This window comes from Haliotis cracherodii, unplaced genomic scaffold, assembly GCF_022045235.1.
Source record: "Haliotis cracherodii isolate W230 unplaced genomic scaffold, xgHalCrac1.p SCAF_2, whole genome shotgun sequence".
Taxonomy (NCBI): Eukaryota; Metazoa; Mollusca; class Gastropoda; order Lepetellida; family Haliotidae; genus Haliotis; species Haliotis cracherodii.
In genome coordinates, this window is record NW_027266275.1 from 70,780,015 (window position 1) to 70,795,373 (window position 15,359).

The 15,359-nt window shown below is 41.0% G+C and overlaps 1 protein-coding gene across 1 annotated transcript; it reads right to left on the minus strand.

Annotated features, from left to right (window-relative positions):
• Window positions 1–276: 276 nt before the first annotated feature.
• Window positions 277–15,332, minus strand: LOC139469558 (DNA-directed primase/polymerase protein-like). Its single transcript, XM_071251750.1, has 14 exons — window positions 15,243–15,332; window positions 14,478–14,561; window positions 13,865–13,943; window positions 12,546–12,649; window positions 9,720–9,766; window positions 8,689–8,780; window positions 7,692–7,765; window positions 7,373–7,446; window positions 3,598–3,981; window positions 3,081–3,243; window positions 2,340–2,440; window positions 1,709–1,904; window positions 988–1,070; window positions 277–541 (listed from the first exon to the last, which is right to left on the minus strand). The coding sequence occupies exons 1-14, from the start codon at window positions 15,293–15,295 to the stop codon at window positions 333–335; spliced, it is 1,743 nt and encodes a 580-aa protein (XP_071107851.1). The 5' UTR covers window positions 15,296–15,332; the 3' UTR covers window positions 277–332.
• Between the last annotated feature and the right edge of the window lie 27 nt (window positions 15,333–15,359).

The window sequence follows — 15,359 nt, forward strand, 5'->3', positions numbered from 1 at the left end:
TATTTGACAAAAACTTGGCCATGTCCTTACAATGACTGTATAAATGCCAGCAATTGGAACTATCAGAATAATTTCATTATTTCATTATAAAAATACACAATTGTGTTAAAATATACAAGATGTACTGCTTTAAGATGAACATTTGTAGTAGATGAATTAAATAACTTGCATGTTTACAACTAAATATACACACATAATTAGTTCAAATTATAATTAGGGCTATAGATTTCTTTAAAAGTTTTGATTAAAAAAAGTTTAGTTGTTATAGTTATTGAAATGTGAAAAAAGGCACATAAGTAAAAAAAAATGAGACACACGTCCCTGGTATAACCTCAGGACTTCATGTGTTCTGACAGGTTCTTCTCCAGCTCCAGTGTGGCATTGAGGAGATCGTCATCACTCTCCTCCTGCTGTGACTGGTATGTCTTCTCCGCCTCCTCCGCTGCCCGCACAATGTCATCATCGTCGAAGTCGGACTCGAGGCCATCACTGCTGATGTTGAAGTAGTGGCCAGGGAGAACTTCGGATGGGAGGGGCAGATCTGAAAAAATAATGTTTCGGGTCAGATTAACTGTTTGCACTTTGCAGACAGGGAAATATTCTGGTCATATCTTACTTAAGTTGGAGCTTCAGTTTAGACTAATAATGTTTTCGTTTCTTTTATCCATCAACTGGGTAACTTCATAATTATAATATTTTTTGTCTGAATTAATCTTTTACTTGAATTGAAGCATTCAGAAGATAATATCGGAACTGAATTATTAGGTTGTTAAATATGTACTGTATGTTCAAATAAACACATAAATACAGACAGTTTGTTGCTGAAAAGATACTCAAGATAGGTATACATGTAGTTTGAAAGAGTTCACACAAGAAACAGATGTGGAAGTGACAAGAGGGAGATGTAGAGGTCACAAAAGGGAGATGTGGAGGTCACACAAGACAGTTTAAGTTGGTATCAACATATATCCAAGTAGATGATGTTACCCTCTGATTTGAAGTTGTCAGCCTTGCAGTCTGGGTCATGGCACTTTTGGTAATAAACTCCTTTCTTCATATCCACACACAGCCTGGTGTAAACACAGATACAGTCTTCACACTACCTCATATAGACATACCACCCATGCACTACTACAGGGCTGGGAAGGAGAGGGGGGTGGTTGGTTGCAGAGTTTTTTTTTTAAAATGGCAGAGCACTCAAAATAGGAAAGTGCTTCGACATAATTTTGGAATCAATTTGCTGTTGTTAAATGAGTCAATTAATCAGTATTTTAGTTGAAAACATGTTACCAAGTGATTTAGTTAAAAGTTTTTTTATTCTCCACCCTAATCCACACCCCTACCCCACCACCCACCTCTGGTTCTTAGAAAAGGTATATTCGAAATTTTTGGAAACATAAAATGGACACCAATCGCCAATTATTTTCAAATAAAAAAAAACTTGAACAAAGTCAGAGGTACATGTATATAGCCCTATAGGCACTTTGATTTTGAGAAGGAATATGTTTAATAAAAATCCCTTGTGTCAATATGGAATATGAGATTTTGATGTTTTGAACAAATTAAATGACATTATTGATCTGCTTATTCTCAGGAAACCTGCTCAATGCTCCACCTCAATCTACCTGTAGTACAGCCTAGATAAATCCCTGACACCACTCACATGAAAGAAATAATGTTGACAAATTTTAATAATGCAGAAACTAACATGATGTTGTTGCTGCGGTGCTGTCTCTGTATGTTGGCGCACCAGCGGTATCTGGCGATGTCGTAGATGAGCAGCTCCCCCTGGGGGAAGTATGTCCAGTGTCGGATGCAGCCGTTCTTACCACCATCCCCCACTGTCCTGCAGATGAAGTCATCCAGCTCGGGATACGGGGACGTGGTGTAGCCGCCCAGTGTTTCTGTCAGGGATAGCACAATGAGTCAGTAGATCTTATACTGTCAGAAAATAATGTTTCATCCACTGTATTCAATAACATGCTCTTTTCTGAAAGTATCGTCTAAACCCAGTCCTTCAATTGACTAGGTGATGAGTGATTAACCTATAGGCTTACCCAACACCCCAGCCCATTTCAACACCTGTACTCTCTCTCACATATCACAAGGAGATGGACTTATCTCGACCTGCTCAGAGGCCCATACCTGGGCCCTGCAAATGACAGTAAAAATTCCCAATTTGAATTAAAAACTTTAAAATTCTTTAAAAAATTCATGATTCTTTTTACCAATTTACCTGCAAAAAGCACTTAGTTTGGCATCCCAGATACAACCCCGCAGGAACCCCAGGCACTTCAATAGCCACACAAACAGCAGATTGTTCCATGGCTACTACTTGCCTGTCTCATCATGAGATCTGTGTTGTTTAATCGCCTGATGTCGGAATCTGCTACCTTGGCTCTCTGAGCCAAACGTCAAGATACGCAGTCTTGGTGTGTATCTGAAACATGTATGCTAATATACTGAAATCATGGCTGTAAGCTATTTACTTTTCTGTGTTTGGGGCCCATGTCATAATGCTAAGGTTAATGAATCAGGGGTCTCATCACAAGCATCCTCTGTTTCATTCAGACAAGCATCTGCCAGGAGAGCGGAAATTCGGTGTAGTGTTTCGATCCCTGGCCACGTTATGCCAAAAGATATTAGAAGATGGTACTTGTTGTTACCCAATCTGGTGCTTGGTATTAAGGGGATGAAAAAATGACTGGTCGGCTTGAAGACAGTGTCTTCTCAGTCACAAAGACACAAAACACACATGCATGCATATATATTGCCATATAAGCATGATAAGTGCAGTAATCTTGAATACAACATTTAATCCCATTTCACCTTCAATTTTGTTTGCTGTTTAACACCACAATCATCACTATCCCAGCCATATGACAGTGGCATGTGAATAATGAAGTCAATCTGTGATAGACATAATGAGCAATGCTCCACTCAATCAGGGTATGCTGACAATCAACCAGGTCACAGAGCCCGACCATCCAATCAATTTAGTCAGCCCTCCTGGTCAACTTGCTGTGAGTCTCAGAATGGAGAAATGTGTGACTGTTGGAAAACTGTTCTGAAACACTCACTTGACATTTGAAATGAGAGAGTCGGAGAAGAGGTTGAATCCTTTCATAGTGTCTGGTTTGGGTCTGGGTGTGTAGACATTCTCAGCTGATACACAGAACGGGTTTTTCTTTCCCAACTTTGTGGACTTCAGCAGCCTAAAGTTCCTGTTCTTTGTGTAAACACCTGAAACAAAGGCATATTCTTTTCTGTTAGGGAATGGATATTGTAGCATCATTTTCAGTGCGAGTGAGTGAGTTGGGTTTAACTCCGCTTCGAACAGTATTCCAGTTTTATCATGGCATGTGGAAGGAAACGTAGACATGATAAGATGTGGGTCTTAGCCCACATAACTGGTATATATTTAAATGTATTTTACATAACTGTCACGATGACCATACCATTTTAGGGGCTAAAGAAAATCAAGCTTATTGTAATATTGAAAAAGTGATGTACAATGTATATAAAACGATAGTCCATCAGTTCTAACTCAATTTATGAAAATGAAAAGTTTTCTCCGACACTGCCTAACATACCTACCCATATCACAAAACAGCACAGGCTTCTGGTCCTTGGACATCACCACCAGAGACTTCAACTCCTCATCACTAAACTGACCCAGTATGTCACAGCTCTCACTGCTGACGCCCCGGTCTGACTTCTCCGTGGAGCTGCCACTACCTTCCATCTCCTTCAGGGGGCTCTCAAAACCTGAATCATTTCGGTCTTCACTCTTCACCTCAGCTGACACAGCTGCATCTTGCTTCTCCTCACTCACATCTGATGTTTCGGAGCCTGCACTTGACAAAGGTAGGATGATCTCTGTAGAATCTGAAGGCTCTGTTTCAACGGGGTTGTCTCCCCCTGGTGTGCATGGCTGCACTCTGTCCAGTAGTTTGTTAAAGATGTGATGGACAAAGTGACCTGTATTACAAAATATCAAAACACATTTAAGGACTGACAGTGTATTTTTTTCGGTTCATTTAGGTACGAATCGAAAAACCAATGTGCAAACTGTATGAATCCGCGTAGCACCGTGAACTAGGGGCGTTTCACAAAGCTAGTGTAATATTATGTCCATGTAAAATTGGCGTAAACTCTATGTGTGGTCTTGGGGTGGGGTAAATATTTACGCAAGCGATAAGATGGCATTCAATCTAAACACGGACGAGATTGCCAGAAAAGTATGTAAGCGAGATCGTGTTTTCCACGACAGGTTGTTCATGACATCATCGAGAGGTACTGCCTATCACAACACTTGATATTTTCTATTATTGGTAAAATGAGTGACAGACTTGAACATCAAACCCAGCGTTCCCAATACCAATCAGGTCTGAACACAACACTAGATTTCAAGGTGTATGTATATTTCACAATTTATGCCTTATATCAAGCACACCCTATATCAAGCACACCTTACATCAAGCACACCTTAAATCAAGCACACTTATATCAAGCACACCTTAGTTACATCAAGCACACCTTACATCAAGCACACCTTACATCAGGCACACTTTACATCAAGCACACCTTATATCAAGCACACCTTACATCAAGCACACCTTATATCAAGCACACCTTACATCAAGCACACCTTATATCAAGCACACCTTACATCAAGCACACCTTATATCAAGCACACCTTACATCAAAGGTGCAAGCTGATTACTGTACACACAGCAGCAGTTACTGAAGTGTTCCCATGTGATTGACGTTGACATGAAAATTGAGAAATGAGTAATTTTAGGCTTAATTTGGATACTAGGGACTCCCAAATAGTTTGAAACAACTGGGAATTCAACACATCCAGTTCAACAGATGGGGTCCGGAAGGTGAGTTTAGACAACCGTGTGTTCAACACAACGAGGTTTGACTGTTTTGTTTCATGATGACATGATACTGGATACTTCTAGACAGTGATACACTGATATGCCCTGTTGACATGGAGCCTATGGTCATGTGAGTTGCTGGGGGAGGGGGCGAGGTTCAGGACAGGTGCCAGTTGGAGCATGTTTGAATCAAGTTATTCAAAACCCACTTTCTTCATCAGCAAACTGAAATTCCATGATGAATTTCCCCAAATATACACAGACAAAGTCTCGGTTCCACTCCGAGATCCCAATGTACAAGGTGTAGATCAAGGTGGCACCAGACAGTGCAGTCCCCCGTCTATAGCACCCATCATTATTTTACCACAAAAGCAAAACAATTACTTTGAAGATTCTGTTGATTCTGTACAGACTAAACTGACTGTAAAAGTTATTTACCCAGCAAACCAGAGTGTCAGAGACATTAAAATAGGGTACTTATTGTTTCCCTGTCTGACGCTTTGGATTAAGAAGATAAAACTGGCTGGCTCAAAGTCAGTATACTGTGTCTGTTTTGGGTATTCATGTTAAACTGCGGCATTGTATCTTAGTGGCCCAGAACAATAAAACCAGAATTCATCTTGACTAGTACGTGCAGGGGGACTAAAAACTAGCCTCACCTGCATCGACATTACTAGCCTCACCTGCACCGACATTACTAGCCTCACCTGCACCGACATTACCAGCCTCACCTGCACCAACATTACTAGCCTCACCTGCACTGACATTACCAGCCTCACCTACACCGACATTACAAGCCTCACCTGCACTGACATTACTAGCCTCACCTGCACCGACATTACTAGCCTCACCTGCACCGACATTACTAGCCTCACCTGCACCGACATTACTAGCCTCACCTGCATGACATTACTAGCCTCACCTGCATGACATTACTAGCCTCACCTGCACCGGCATTACTAGCCTCACCTGCACTGACATTACTAGCCTCATCTGCACCCACATTACAAGCCTCGACTGCACCAACATTACTAGCCTCACCTGCACCGACATTACTAGCCTCACCTACGCCAACATTACTAGCCTCACCTGCACCATCATTACTAGCGTCACCTGCACCACATTACTAGCCTCACCTGCACCGACATTACTAGCCTCACCTGCATGACATTACCAGCCTCACCTGCACCATCATTACTAGCGTCACCTGCACCACATTACAAGCCTCACCTGCACCGACATTACTAGCCTCACCTGCATGACATTACTAGCCTCACCTGCATGACATTACCAGCCTCACCAGCACCGACATTACCAGCCTCACCTGCACCGACATTACTAGCCTCGTCTGCACTGACATTACAAGCCTCACCTGCACCAACATTACTAGCCTCACCTGCACCCACATTACTAGCCTCACCTACACCAACATTACTAGCCTCATCTGCATGACATTACTAGCCTCACCTGCACCACATTACTAGCCTCACCTGCACCGACATTACTAGCCTCACCTGCATGACATTACCAGCCTCACCTGCACCATCATTACTAGCGTCACCTGCACCACATTACAAGCCTCACCTGCACCGACATTACTAGCCTCACCTGCATGACATTACTAGCCTCACCTGCATGACATTACCAGCCTCACCAGCACCGACATTACCAGCCTCACCTGCACCGACATTACTAGCCTCGTCTGCACTGACATTACAAGCCTCACCTGCACCAACATTACTAGCCTCACCTGCACCCACATTACTAGCCTCACCTACACCAACATTACTAGCCTCATCTGCATGACATTACTAGCCTCACCTGCACCACATTACTAGCCTCACCTGCATGAAATTACTAGCCTCACCTGCACCGACATTACTAGCCTCACCTGCACCGACATTACTAGCCTCATCTGCACCGACATTACTAGCCTCATCTGCACCCACATTACTAGCCTCACCTGAATGACATTACTAGCCTCACCTGCATGACATTACTAGCCTCACCTGCACCGACATTACTAGCCTCACCTGCACCGACATTACTAGCCTCACCTGCACCGACATTACTAGCCTCACCTGCACCCACATTACTAGCCTCATCTGCACCCACATTACTAGCCTCACCTACACCAACATTACTAGCCTCACCTGCACCAACATTACTAGCCTCACCTACACCGACATTACTAGCCTCACCTACACCGACATTACTAGCCTCACCTGCACCAACATTACTAGCCTCACCTGCATGACATTACTAGCCTCACCTGCACCACATTACCAGCCTCACCTGCACCGACATTACTAGCCTCACCTACACCGACATTACTAGCCTCACCTGCACCGACATTACTAGCCTCACCTGCACTGACATTACTAGCCTCACCTGCACCACATTACCAGCCTCACCTGCACCGACATTACTAGCCTCACCTGCACCGACATTACTAGCCTCACCTACACCGACATTACAAGCCTCACCTGCACCAACATTGTCCTTGAAGACTACATCTTGCAGCTGAAAGACCAGATGCCGACTGAATTTCTTCTCAGTGCTGAAAGAACAAAACAGAAGAAAGGCTCGATTATTTTCTTTAAGGATATCATCAGAGAGCCGAAAGAAGGGTGCAATTAGCCGATGGGCTAACTAAAGATATGAGAAATGATAAAGGAAAGAATTAGCTTTCATTTGTGTATCAAAATTAAAGGATATTCACACAATTTTTCAACAACAAAAAAAGCATATGATGCATAATATTATGAACAAAGTATTTGATTCATCCCAATCAGACACATTCACCTGGCATCGAGGTCCAGCACATCTTGCCGATCACAGTGCACCCTGTAGTGATGCTGCAGCCAGGTACACACATACTGGGGACAGACGACAAGGTGTTACTGCCAGGCTGGTCAGACAGACTAGCAGGACATCACATAGGTTCAATATTTATTTAATAGCTGTTTTCTAGAGATTACGAGGAAAGGAAGATAATAATATAAGGATAAACAACAAAGCATCATGTTCTGTCCTTAAACATTACTATCTGTGTTCGTTCAAGAATTATATTTCATAAATACCACGTCAAAAGTTCATTTTCATAACAATAAGTCAAATATTGATTCACAAATTATTCCTTTTCAGGGGAACAAAACATTTGTCATGATTTCATTCAATATGTGCCTACCTTTCACTGCCATTGAGATGATGGACTCTTTGATTAAGTGTTAAGGCTGTTAATAGCAAATCATACATTCATTCTCAGTAAGTTTTTATACTCAGATGCGATACTTCTCTCTATCAAGGTCAGACAATCAGGTCATGTCAGATGAACTTTCTACCCAGCCAATCACAGCCAAAAGCCTTCAAAATTCTCAGAACAAGCATGCAAAACATTTGGAACACCATGTCTGATTTCTGTATCTCAAAAACACCCCTAAACAGCAGGTTCCCCATGGAGAAAAATAACGGCATATTAACACCTTCTCATCTTTCATTCAATGACATCAGAATTTCTATTTGCTGTGGTTAAATTTCTCACCCACCAAACAGTGAAACTACCTGTATTGTCCAAGATCAGCAATTCAGACAATGATGCCAAATTGTTTAAGAAATCTGAGTTCTGATTGGTTCAAAACCCCAAGCATTTTACTTTTTGATAAAGGCGGCCCAAGTTCATGTGATGTAACCTCCCACAGTGGGCTGGTCTGATCTTGATGGAGAAAGGTAAGATCTGATAGTAAGGAAATTCATCACACACTTTATTGACAAAAGCTTAAGGGTTATTTGTGTCTATTACCTTTATAAATATTTCAACCATCTGTAATCCATTGCTGTCAGGATTTACTTCTTTAGCAAACTCCAGATCAAAGTACAGCTTACACACCCCACCTGCAACAAGGCATCAGAAACAACTCGTCAGGTTGGTGTGTTCAGAAGTTGTCATCTAAGAATAGACTTTCTCAGTGGGAGAGTCACTAAAGTCAAAGTACAAATATGCAGGCCTGTCATTCAGGTGTTTCAATATCAACATATCACCTTAGACAATCACATGATGCAAGGATCCTTTGTATGTGATGCAATTTTCATTAGAAATACTCCTAATCCTGTTTTTGATGAGTCATATTTGATGCAACATATTCAACTCAGTCAGGGCTAAGTTCCTACAAAAATAGCCAAGAGACTGAAACAATTTGTTAACTTTCCCATTAAAACGTTTTTCAATCTTGATGTTGCCTTTATAATCATAGCCATGGCTATGTTTGTTTGTTTGTTTGTTGTTTATACCACACTCAGCAATATTGCAGCTTTATGACAGCGTTCTGTAAATAATCAAGTCTGGACCAGACAATCAAGTGATTGACATAATGAGCATCGATCTTCACAACTGGGATGCAATGACAAGCATTAACCAAGTCAGCGAGCCTGACCACCTGATCCCGTTAGTTGGCTTTTAGGACAAGTGTGGGTTGCTGAATCGGAAACCTTGTCAAATAAAATATCACACACTATCAACATATTGATTATCCTCTCCTCTCCAAATTAAATAAGAGGTATCTAATCTAGTTTGACTGCCTCAAATTTAAAAACAGTAGGTTTATCTCGAAAATGATCCTACCAGAATATGTCAAATTACACAATACGTTTCACGTTTCTGAATGAATTACATTCTATAATAAAAATTTTTTTTATACCACTTAATTTCGTTTATCCGACATACTCGTTAATCCGACCTAATCATATGCAACCAACCATGTCAGATTAAGGGGACTTGACTGTATTGCACAGAGCACTCAACCTTGTACTAACCAAGCAGTGACTCATACCCACCTTCTGGTATCACCTCATAGTGGTGTCTCTCACATTCCCTCAGTTGACTGAAATAAACAGTATCAAACTCTATATGAGAAGGGGAATACTTCAAGAAAAAAAAGTTATTTGAAAGCAGCTTTTTCGATCATTCAGAAAAGTATTTCTTTTCATTAAAATGATCAAAATGTAAACATGGTTTCCCAACACCATTATTCCTTCATATTTGACACAATTAAGTCCTGAAATGCTTGCAAAAGTTTTAATACACGTCATAATTGACGCAATAAATCTGCTGAAGAAATCTAATTTCACATGGAGTATTTACATTATTTGTAATATAATATCAGTACTGTTTACTTATAGATCACTGCACAATGTGTACCTGACTACACACCAGCCAATCAGCTGCGAGTATTTCTGTCTAATTTCTACAGCAGTCATAATGTATTTGACAGCAAACAAGCATATCCTGGCAGCTGGTCTTGGTTGATTTTAAATCATGACTGACATACTTAGAAAATGAACTTCATTAAAAACATGAAAAGATTTGCAAAATATCTGTCAACGCCCAATTGTCAGTACACATGCTTTGCAAATCCTGCAGTCGACTGAAATCTGCATGTTGAAATCCATGTAATTAGTTACGCGATTTTGATTGGAATATGCATAGACTTGTAAATCCAGCTAAAAATGTATCTCCAAAACACCAGCCTAGTTCAGCAAGGGTGGAAAGTGGACTTTTATAGTCAGTTAACTCCCTTGCCTTGAGAAGATGTGACCAATATAATGGTACTTCAGGGCTTGATTTAAGGAACTTGATTTAACAAGCTCCAGGTGCATGTTGACATGAAAACCAGGTTGCACCAGACTAAACCAGGTTGCACCAGACTAAACCAGGTTGCACCCTGGTACCATATATTTATCAAAGTTGGAACATTGATGCACAAACGAGTCGACATATAGATTAGGTTGCTTTTTTCAATAATAGGTTGCACTGGTGCATGTTTTATACAGCTAAATAAAGCCTGGTACTGCAATTTAGCATCCAACACTGGCTCCCACAGGGCAATTGCTTGGGTGAGATCAAGCATTATCTCCTAGGAGAAATTGCTTGATAAATGAAATTGCATCACAATGCTTTGCAGGCCATTGTGACATCATCGGTTGCCATGACGTTACAATCAAATGCCATCACTATTCCCTCTGCCACTGAATCTACAGTTGTAAATTTACACCCTAGACACTTGTTATTACTGTTTTACAAACAGAAATGTAGTAAGAATAATTTTGGATGATAACTAGAATCCCACACTCTTGTCTTCCAGGGTCAAATATATCATATCAATATCACTGGCAAGCCTTAGACATTTGTAACTTGTATCAACTCGTCTTGACATATTTGATCTCTGAAGACACTCGAGTGAGATTCTCTGTGTCACATGCTTCTTTTAATTTATAACTTGTCCCTCCCCAACAGATGGGATTCCACTCACTCAGAGTCTCCTGGACCTCACGATCATGTTCTATCGTCTCATAAACGACTTCCTGTAGGAGGCGAGAGCTTGTCACATTCTGGGCTTTTCTAACATTCTCGTGGACGCCCTATCTCGGCCCCGTCAGTCAGCTCCTACAGAGTGGCAGTTACACTTGGATGTTTTCCAGACGATTTGCCAGACCTTTGGCCACCTAAGCGATGACTTGTTTGCCACACGTTACAATCACCAGCTTCATTTGTATTAATGATACTGGATGCGCTGGCTTGGGATAAGACGCACTCGCTATCAATTGGAACAGCCTCTATGTGCATCCATTTCCACCTCCTGCGCTCCTTCCTGTGTTTTCTAGAAACTGGCCTCCACAGGGAACATCCAGATTCTTTTAGTCGCACCTTCTTGGCCCAGTCAGATGTGGTTCCCACATCTGGTCTGACTCGCTGATGAGCCAGACTTACAACTTCCTGTATTTCCCAGTCTGCTCAGAAATCCACACACTCGTCAACCACACCTGTGCCCAGAGTCGTGGGATCTACGCATGTATTCTATTTGCAGAACGCATTGACGTTGACGGCTCATGGTTTCTCTACGACGGCGGCTCTTGCTATTCGTCAGACACACTGCCCTTCTACGGTCTCCTTGTATGAACGGAATGGGGCACCTGCCATTCTGGATGCCCTTACCAGTACCCCTGCATGTTTGTTCTTTCTTTCTTTGAGATGACTGCATTAAACTCCGTAACAAGGGTACTACATATTGTGCAGGTAACTACGGTGTCCGATCTTTCGAGTACTTCCGTTTGCAATGTAATTTCAACGCATTATGGGACTAGTGAAATTGAAAACAAAGTGGCAGTCTAATCTAGTCCGTGCTCTGGGCTGACCACCCAATAGCAAATGGGGATATGCAGTTGATCCAACTCACCGTCCTACCATGGGATGATTGCATACTGTTGTGGAGGGATAAGTTAAAAAATATAGGGAATCAGAGTATCCCCTTATCTACATACTTATCCAGACACAACAGGTCATGACTGCCCACCCGTCCCTCCACTCAATGTTTGGATCTACTTGTCGCCTGTCTACAGCTGATCGTGGGAAAAAAGTGATGAGTAGTACAGAAGCATGCTGGGAACAAGGTGGTCGGAGGGAGAGTTTGGTTGATTATTGTTTTCACAATGTCCAACACTGTTATATAATCGAAGCAAGAAGGAATACTGTATACTGTTGTCAGGATAAGTATATAAAGAAGGGGAATATGCTGATTCCCTATGTATCTGTTAATCTCTCTGTGCAACTCACAAGAGGTCTCATCCCAAAGATGACCTGTAAGCAACTCTGTGTGTGTATACCTGTAGTAGTGCCAGAATATGGGGTAGCTTGCCACGAGGTACATCCTCTGTCCCGAGTCTCCCCCCATGGTGTCACTCTCATAGGCAAACACATGGAGGTCATCCTGTAAAACAAACACATGGAGGTCATCCTGAAACACAAACACATGGAAGTCATCCTGTAACACAAACACATGGAGGTCATCCTGTAACACAAACACATGGAGGTCATCCTGTAACACAAACACATGGAGGTCATCCTGTAACACAAACACATGGAAGTCATCCTGTAACACAAACACATGGAGGTCATCCTGTAACACAAACACATGGAGGTCATCCTGTAACACAAACACATGGAAGTCATCCTGTAACACAAACACATGGAAGTCATCCTGTAACACAAACACATGGAAGTCATCCTGTAACACAAGCACATGGAAGTCATCCTGTAATACAAACACATGGTGGTCATCCTGGAACAGAGATTTGGAGGTCATCCTGGAATACAAACACATGGAAGTCATCCCGTAACACAAACACATGGAGGTCATCCTGTAACACAAACACATGGAAGTCATCCTGTAACACAAACACATGGAGGTCATCCTGTAACACAAACACATGGAGGTCATCCTGTAACACAAACACATGGAAGTCATCCTGTAACACAAACACATGGAAGTCATCCTGTAACACAAACACATGGAAGTCATCCTGTAATACAAACACATGGTGGTCATCCTGGAACAGAGATTTGGAGGTCATCCTGGAATACAAACACATGGAGGTCATGCTGGAATACAAACACATGGAGGTCATGCTGGAATACAAACACATGGAGGTCATCCTGGAACCGAGATTTGGAGGTCATCCTGGAATACAAACACATGGAGGTCATGCTGGAATACAAACACATGGAGGTCATGCTGAAATATAAACACATGGAGGTCATGCTGGAATACAAACACATGGAGGTCATGCTGGAATACAAACATATGGAGGTCATGCTGGAACGGGGATTTGGAGGTCATCCTGGAATACAAACACATGGAGGTCATCCTGAAACACAACATGGAGGTCATCCTGAAACACAACATTGAGGTTATGCTGGAATACAAACACATGGAGGTCATGCTGAAATATAAACACATGGAGGTCATGCTGGAATACAAACACGTGGAGGTCATGCTGGAATACAAACATACGGAGGTATTCTTGGAACATACACAAATGGAGGTATTCTAGGAAGAAGTTCTGTAGCATGTACATGGATATTCTTAAGTGGTCATGAAGTTAGTTAATGGGTTGGATCTGGAAAAGCAACTGTATCACCTTACATCAATTTTACTCCGAGTGAAGTCAAAGGCATCTTGTTGTCGATAAAATGTTTTCCATTCAGTGCTTGGTCCAGTTATGCTGAAACATAAAAACAGATTGAAGGTTAACTAATCATGATGACAACATAGAACTAAACTCATTTCTATTTATATGTCATTAAATGCTGATTTTACGTGATTGAAAAAAGATAAAGTAGATTGAACAGTGTATAATATTTTAATCAACTGTGTGCTAATGTTAGCACATTTATTTCAGCATAAAGGCCACATACCCAAGTACCTTATACATACATGGTGGCATGGTGGAAACTTGGATACAAAAACAATAGGTAAATTGTAATCATGGTAATAGAAACTGTAACATATTATACTGATTATAGGACTGAAGAGTGTAAAGTCAAAGCATTTTTTATATTTTTGCACATGAAGACATTCTGATTTTTTAATAAAACAGACAAAAAAGGATCTGGTATAAAATTTCATCAAATGTTTTACTGTTTATTTCAGAGCATTTATTGCTGCTGTTTTCTCCATCCTCATAACTCATGTGTATGTGTGCTGATATACAACATGAACACAGAGAACTAAAACATATACAGCAGGTGATTATTACCTGTGCTTGAATTCATGTGGAAGCTTTTCATCCTTGAATCTTTTCACTCTGTTTTCGACATTTTGTTCCAGTTCATGTCTTCTTCTGAAGAAGGATAATCATACATAACAGTACATAATAATATCAATATAAATGTTTGCTGCACTAGGCTGGTTTACTGCTCATGAAGACATTTAGGTCACAGAGAATGTTTGGGGTGGGGGGTGGGGGGTGGGGATCTAAGGGGCACTGTGAATACTTTCAAGGTATAAATACTGTCAAGGATATTTAAGTACAAACAAAGTTCAAAGGAAAATAGTGAGAGTAACATAAAACCATTTTAAAAAACTTTGCTCATTTGATTAAGAATATTAAACCAAAATGTTTCATTTGCTAAACAGGTACAGTGAAATCTCAATAATGTAATGCTACTGATCCCAGTAACTATTGAAATTGAGTGATTTTTTAAATATATATACATCTGCCCTCCCTTTTCAAAAACTTAATAACCTCACTACACTACAAAATGACAATAAACAAATGTCACCACACTTTTACTGCAGTCAGGAAAACCGCTGTCACTTATAACAGATTGCAGATTTTGACATAGGCAGAAATAATATTCTGTAAACAAATTGCTTATGGTTTAACACTGGTAGCATTAACCGACTCCCTCAACGGGGCTAATATTACGCTACGACACCTCAAAATAAGTCAAATAGGCACCACAACCAAAATACATGGAGTGTCTTTCAATACTGGGTTGAACTCTTTGTCGTAATTTACCGCTTAGATTTCCTGTCATAAAATCGGAACACAGGAAGTTCTTTCGATGTCATAACTAACAATTTCGAAAGTCAGAAATTTGCCGCCATTTTGAACTCTTCTATGTTGAAAATATGA